The sequence below is a fragment of the Ostrea edulis genome, chromosome 6 (genome assembly GCF_947568905.1).
Source record: "Ostrea edulis chromosome 6, xbOstEdul1.1, whole genome shotgun sequence".
Lineage (NCBI taxonomy): Eukaryota > Metazoa > Mollusca > Bivalvia > Ostreida > Ostreidae > Ostrea > Ostrea edulis.
Genome location: NC_079169.1, coordinates 37,812,009 through 37,818,323, shown reverse-complemented (window position 1 = coordinate 37,818,323; position 6,315 = coordinate 37,812,009). Strand labels below are relative to the sequence as shown.

Here is a 6,315-nt window from a genome sequence, read left to right as displayed (position 1 = left end):
GTTAATTTAAGATAAGACTGCAGAATATCGTTGGACATAAATATTTATTCCGATACATTGTAAGTGGACTTACTCTGTTTCCCACTTTTAATGATTTAAAAAAAAAAAATTCCGTGTGGTATACTTTCTCAGTAATACCGTAAAGCATATCTCTAAAATTTGTCTCTATGATAATACAAATATCTACATTTTAAAAAAACTATTGGCAACATACACTTTTCTATACTCATATCTATGCAATATCAATATTTGTTGTTTAAAATCAAAACCAAAACCATGAGGTGGTAGCCCTGCTATAGGGGTAGATCTACTATATAGTGGCTTTCCCCCACTGGTAGTATATAACCATTTTTTCAGGGAATGGGGAAAGCTTATTATACAACACTGGCTTTTTTTTTTTAGCTCACCTGTTGTTTGTCGGTGTCGTTGTAAACTTTTCACATTTTCATCTTCTTCTCCAGAACCACTGGGCCAATTATAACCAAACTTGGCCAAAAGCATCCTTGGGTAAAGGGCTTTCAAGTTTGTTCAAATGAAGGACCATGGCCACTTCAAAGAGGAGATAATCACAAAAATGCAAAAATAGGGTGGGGTCATTTAAAAATCTTCTTCTCAAGAACCAGTGGGCCAGAGGAGCTGAAATTTTCATGAAAGCTTCCTGACATTGTGCAGATTCAAGTTTGTTTAAATCATGGCCCCCGGGGATAGGTTGGGGCCACAATAGGGGATGAAGTTTTAAAAAGAAATATAAAGGGGAAATCTTTAAAAATCTTCTCAAGAACTAATGACCCAGAAGAGCTGAGATTTTTATGAAAGCTTCCTGACATAATGCAGAATCAAGTTTGTTCAAATAATGGCCCCTGGGGGTAGTTTGGGGCCACGATAGGGAATCAAAGTTTTACATAGAAAAATGTAGGGAAAATCTTTACAAATCTTCTTAAGAACCAATGAGCCAGAAGAGCTGAAATTTATATGAAAGCTTCCTGACATAGTGCAGATCAAAGTTTGTTCAAATCATGCCCCCCCCCCCCCCCCCCCCCCCCCCAATCATCCTCTCAAGAACCAATGGGCCAGAGGAACTGAGATTTACATGAAAGCTTCCTGACATAGTGCAGATTCAAGTTTGAAAAAATCATGGTCTCCAGTGGTAGGTTTGGGCCACAATACGGACTACGGTTTTAAATGTAAATATTTATGGAAAGTCTTCAGATAACTCAGGTGAGTGATGTGGCCCTTGGGCCTCTTGTAATATTGCGATTCAGTTGTTCTTTTTTAATGTAAATTTTTTTTTGTTTGCTTTCAAACAATCAGTCCTAATGGTCAGGTATTTTCACATTCACCAAAAAGGCATCGGGTTCGTTAAACGTATGATAACGTTCGTGACTCATGAATAATGTTTCTAACGTTATTTCACGTGGTATGCAGATCTACCTCTAAACAATGTTGAAAATTTCAACCCATTGATTAGACATATAGGAGCATACTTAAACAATAACTGCAAAGCAGATTAGCATCGCTCAGAAATAGGCTTGGGCTCGCACTCACAACCCCCGGCCTTGGAGGGAACACTCTATCAACAGAGCCAAATACAACAGAACTCAAACAGAAATAAACATAAGATTTAATATTGTATATTTAATATATGGGAACACACCCAAATATAAGCAAAACAAATACATCATACATATTGCCTTTATATATAAGTTTGAGTAAATATCATGATGCATGGTAGACATGAGGCACCAATTTCAAACCATTGTAAACTAGTTCATCAAAATTTAATTTTGGGAATGTGATTATACATAAAAATACTATACAATTTTATACAGATATAACATTGAACAAACATCATTCATCTTGGATTTAAAAAACCCATTCAAAACACAGCTGCGGTGACATCATTGTCATAAAATCAACATTTCTTTACTGACTGCATAACACATAATAAATTCTAGACAATCTGAAAGACTGCATTAAGGGAATGTAGTTTACTGTAATGGAGAGGATCACAAATTTTACTCCAGCTTTGCACTGCTATCTTTAATTCTACACTCAAACAACAGGACATAGCATTCATTGACCATGCATGCAATGAAATCCATCACCTTTCGTATAAAAAATAAAATTTTAATTTTGCAAGACATACAATGTGTATTGAATAAATTCTTGCCTCACTTTCACTAAAATAATAAAGCCTGAAACATTTAGTTTTGATTTTCATTTCTTTTTATATATGTAGCAGATGCTTTTATCACAGAGTAAACTAGTTTTGTTATTTTCCAAAAAACCTCACTCTTGCACCATTTTAAAATGAAAATTGGACAAAAATATTTAGCATGTTTAAATAATATGGCTACTTTTTCAACAAATGCAAAGTAGAACTTTGCTATGTATGGATTTAATGGACAACTTTCATTATGTATAGTTATAAACCTGTGTTACGTTTTCAATCAGAATTATTTTTAAAACTTAATATTTTAAATTGAAAAAAGGAGAAAGACTGATTGATAATGGTCCCTATTTATTGTTCCAAATTCTGCAGTTTGCTTCGGAAAATGATAGCATTTTTAGTTTCTTCATTAACTTACCAATAAATGTGTTATTGAACCTATGATACTAAATTTGACATGAGACGAACAAAAGTTTTGATGAAAAATCCTGGCATTCAAACTATTTTACTGCCTGATCAATCCTGACTTTTCATAAAGTATCATTACGTTGACAATTTAGCTGTAGGCTTATAATAAACTTTTACTGATCAGAGCAATTAAAGACAATGAAAAGAAATGATTATGAAAAGCACCATAAACCCAAGAAAATTTCTGCATCCTACTTGATAAAATAACTTTCTTTACCAACGTGGAAAAACGGTGTGAAGTAAAGAAAATGATTTTTCAAAATAAGACATGGTAATTGTATCACCAGATCAAACATTTCCTAGGCTGCCACATATCTTATTAAAATCCAAATATAGTAAAAAATTCACTTCCTTTCATTTTACATGAATTTCATCCTGACTTCACTATTAAAGGATCTAATGTAAAAACAGATATTTAAAAAAAAAATCAAACCATACACATATAAATGTGGATCTGGTGCCATCAAACAGACATAAACTCAACTTTGACCTCCGTCTCAGAGTTCACTGTATCTGATACAGTAAAGCACAGTTACAGCGAAGAACACACTTCACATGAATTCTTGCTTAAAGTAAAAACATAGTTACAGCGAACACAATTATAATGATTACAGTAAAACATGATAATAGAGAAAACACTTTTAATGAATTCAATCTTACAGTGAAGTAATTTTCATTTCCCGTAGGTTTAAAACATGCTATGACTTCATTGTATATAACAAATTATGTTTATATTTGTCCCCAGCACTTCACTGTAAGCATGATTTACTGTAATTGTTTGTCCCCAGCACTTCCCTATAAGCGTGTTTTACTGTAATTGTTTGTCACCAGCACTTCACTATAAGCGTGTTTTACTGTAATTGTTTGTCCCCAGTACTTCACTATAAACATGTTTTACTGTAATTGTTTGTCCCCATCACTTCACTATAAGCGTGTTTTACTGTAATTGTTTGTCACCAGTACTTCACTATAAGGATGTTTTACTATACCGAAATGAGATTTGAGTACATCTGTTTTATGGTCTCGGAGCTTCTGGATTTGAGCCTACCAATTTTCTTTGTGATTCAGGAGGAATGTATAGTACCAAAATTCAAACAACACCAGGTTTTTGCACAACAAACTGGTAGCTTTTGCAATTTAATAATGGTAAAGAAAAAACAAATACTGCCTTAAGATTCAAGCATCTCTAATATTGCGTTTTGTGCTTTAGACTTATCACAACTTGTAAATGTTTAAATATACAAAAGGCTTACTGTACCCATATAATTCCTGAGTATTTAAGAACTGTATTTGCACTAGACTAACAGAAATTTTGAATAACTGCTAGAGTCACCTACTCTATCAATATACTGTACATGATATACATCGTTAACTAAGTTTTAACACAAACATCATCCACATTTGATATTTTCTCAGAAATCTGTCTCTCAAAATCAATGAACTGTGTATCGCGAATGCTTCCTCAGTCATGAATATTCACCATCCCAATATTGTCTTGGTAACCAGATACAAAAGGTGGTTTTAAATTACAGTATTGAGAATCACCTATTCGTGTTTTCTTGGTTATAAAAATAATCTTTCATATGATTTATAATTTACACAATTACATTACACATAAAAAGGACATTTTACACTTACATATCATTAATACACATTGTACTACATGTATGTGTGGTCATAATAAAAATTAACAATCAGTACACTGTATACACATGCACTACCTGTATAGTAACTTAAAAACAGTTATATGTATTCACCAAATTTATCATAACTTTTTTTATAACTTACAATACCCCATCCAGATTTGAGTATATCTTAACTCTGCTACATACATGAGTATTGCATTATAAAGTTTAGTAAAACTTACTTCAAGCAGAAATATTTAAAAAGAAACCAGTACTTATTTTAATGAACCTTTAAAAACAAATCAAACAGGATAAGTTTGTATAGTTAAAAAATAATACAAAACACAAAAAACTATTCCCCCAGTAGTGGAATGTCGGAGTTCCTTCCAGGCACCCATCACCTATACAATCTTAGACAAACAGACACATGAATTATACCAAATGCACAGTGGGAAAACCGGGAACATACTAACTGAACACAGAAAAAGAACAGTCACATCTGAATGGCACAAGTTGACAGAAGGAAAAAGATTGCACACTTTTTGAAAATGCTTTTGATTTTTTACTTGCATCTGATTACAGAAAGAAATATTCTAAAACCTTTGTTCACTAGAATTTGTTCAGTGAGAATTTTTGCTGCGCTACCACACCAAAGGTATGGATGATGTGCCCCACCTAAGCTTATGAGTGTAAGTATTACAGAAAATATATGTATCTATTTGCTAAACTTGCACAATTTGCTCCTCAATGAATTTAAGCATTCGAGCAAAATGAACTGTAAAAACTTTCACAGCAAACCATTACTTAAAAAAGAAAGTCTAGACATAGTCACTCAAGCATGTAACATACAGGTATGTCCCCCTCTTACGTACATTACAGATCATGTTACTTAGGGTATTGATCTACTATGTTTAATCTACAAAAACATAAACGATATAATGCTTGGCATTATATCAAGACAGAAAACCCCAAAAATCAGTCAGACTTTCAACAATACAATTAGGGGGTGGCATAAGGGGGGGGGGGGGGGGGGGGGGGGGGTTTACATTAAATTTAAAAAAAATTCATAAATCTATATTCAAGAGGATCAATAAAAAAAATTGCATTATCCAATCAAAATCATTGCACAAATATTAACATATTAATCCAATGCTGTTTTAGATTCAGATCTCAAACTACGAGTTAACAAATGGATGCACTGCTTCCTCTGACCAGATGCTGTGTGACTTGTGTTCCAATGGAATGCTGAGACGTCTCCACTCTAGACGAATGGTTACAGTTTCTTTGTGAAGTTGAGAGGAAAAACTCCTTTTTTTCCATCTGATTTCTTCTGCCCCAAGACCCAACCTTCATCCTGAAATTGAACAAATATTCTTCATTTTTTTGCTTCCAATTGGTAAATTTAGTGGAGCAATTTTCAGCAGAGACCTCCGAGTCTATGTGTGACGTTTTGGTTTTGATATCATATTTAGTGTTAGTGTTGCCAACTGAGCTATTTAGATTTATAAATTGATTAAAATATACAGTGCTCCCTCTATTTTTTTTACATCCCCCTTTATAATGCCATCCCCACTTATCACCTGAAAATCCTAGAGAACACATTTCTCCCTAAATTAACACCCCACATAATGCCATGTGCCACTGATTTCCACAAACTAATGGTCAAATTTTGGGCGTATTACTTTTCACACAAAGTTTGAAAAATGCTATTTTTACTTTTACACAAAAAGCGTTGTTACGTTTCCGGCAAAAAAAAAAAAAGAAAAAAAAAAAAATATATATATACAGCTATTATTGTACCCAAGCATTACATTTCCGCAATTTACCTGAGGCAGCAAGTTCAACTCAGGTGATTTTAGATCTTTTTCCACCACAAATTTGGGCAGCAACTCCAGATATTGGGGGAAAACACACTACAAATGGGCCAGCGTATTTTCATGCCCATTTCAATTCTCAATTCTATTTCCCACATGCACCCAAATATCTTAGTATTCATGAATGTGTTGCAGAAACTCTGAACATCAACTTGCATCAAAATCATATCTTTGACAG

At 33.5% G+C, this 6,315-nt stretch overlaps 1 protein-coding gene across 1 annotated transcript in view; it reads right to left on the bottom strand.

Annotated features, from left to right (window-relative positions):
• Nucleotides 1-1,605: 1,605 nt before the first annotated feature.
• Nucleotides 1,606-6,315, bottom strand: part of LOC125666502 (myc box-dependent-interacting protein 1) — a 71,121-nt gene continuing 66,411 nt past the window's right edge. Inside the window, exon 14 of the mRNA XM_048899662.2 lies at nucleotides 1,606-5,617. Coding sequence (XP_048755619.1) covers nucleotides 5,537-5,617 — 81 coding nt within the window. The 3' untranslated portion in view covers nucleotides 1,606-5,536. The remainder of the gene's footprint in view (nucleotides 5,618-6,315) is intronic.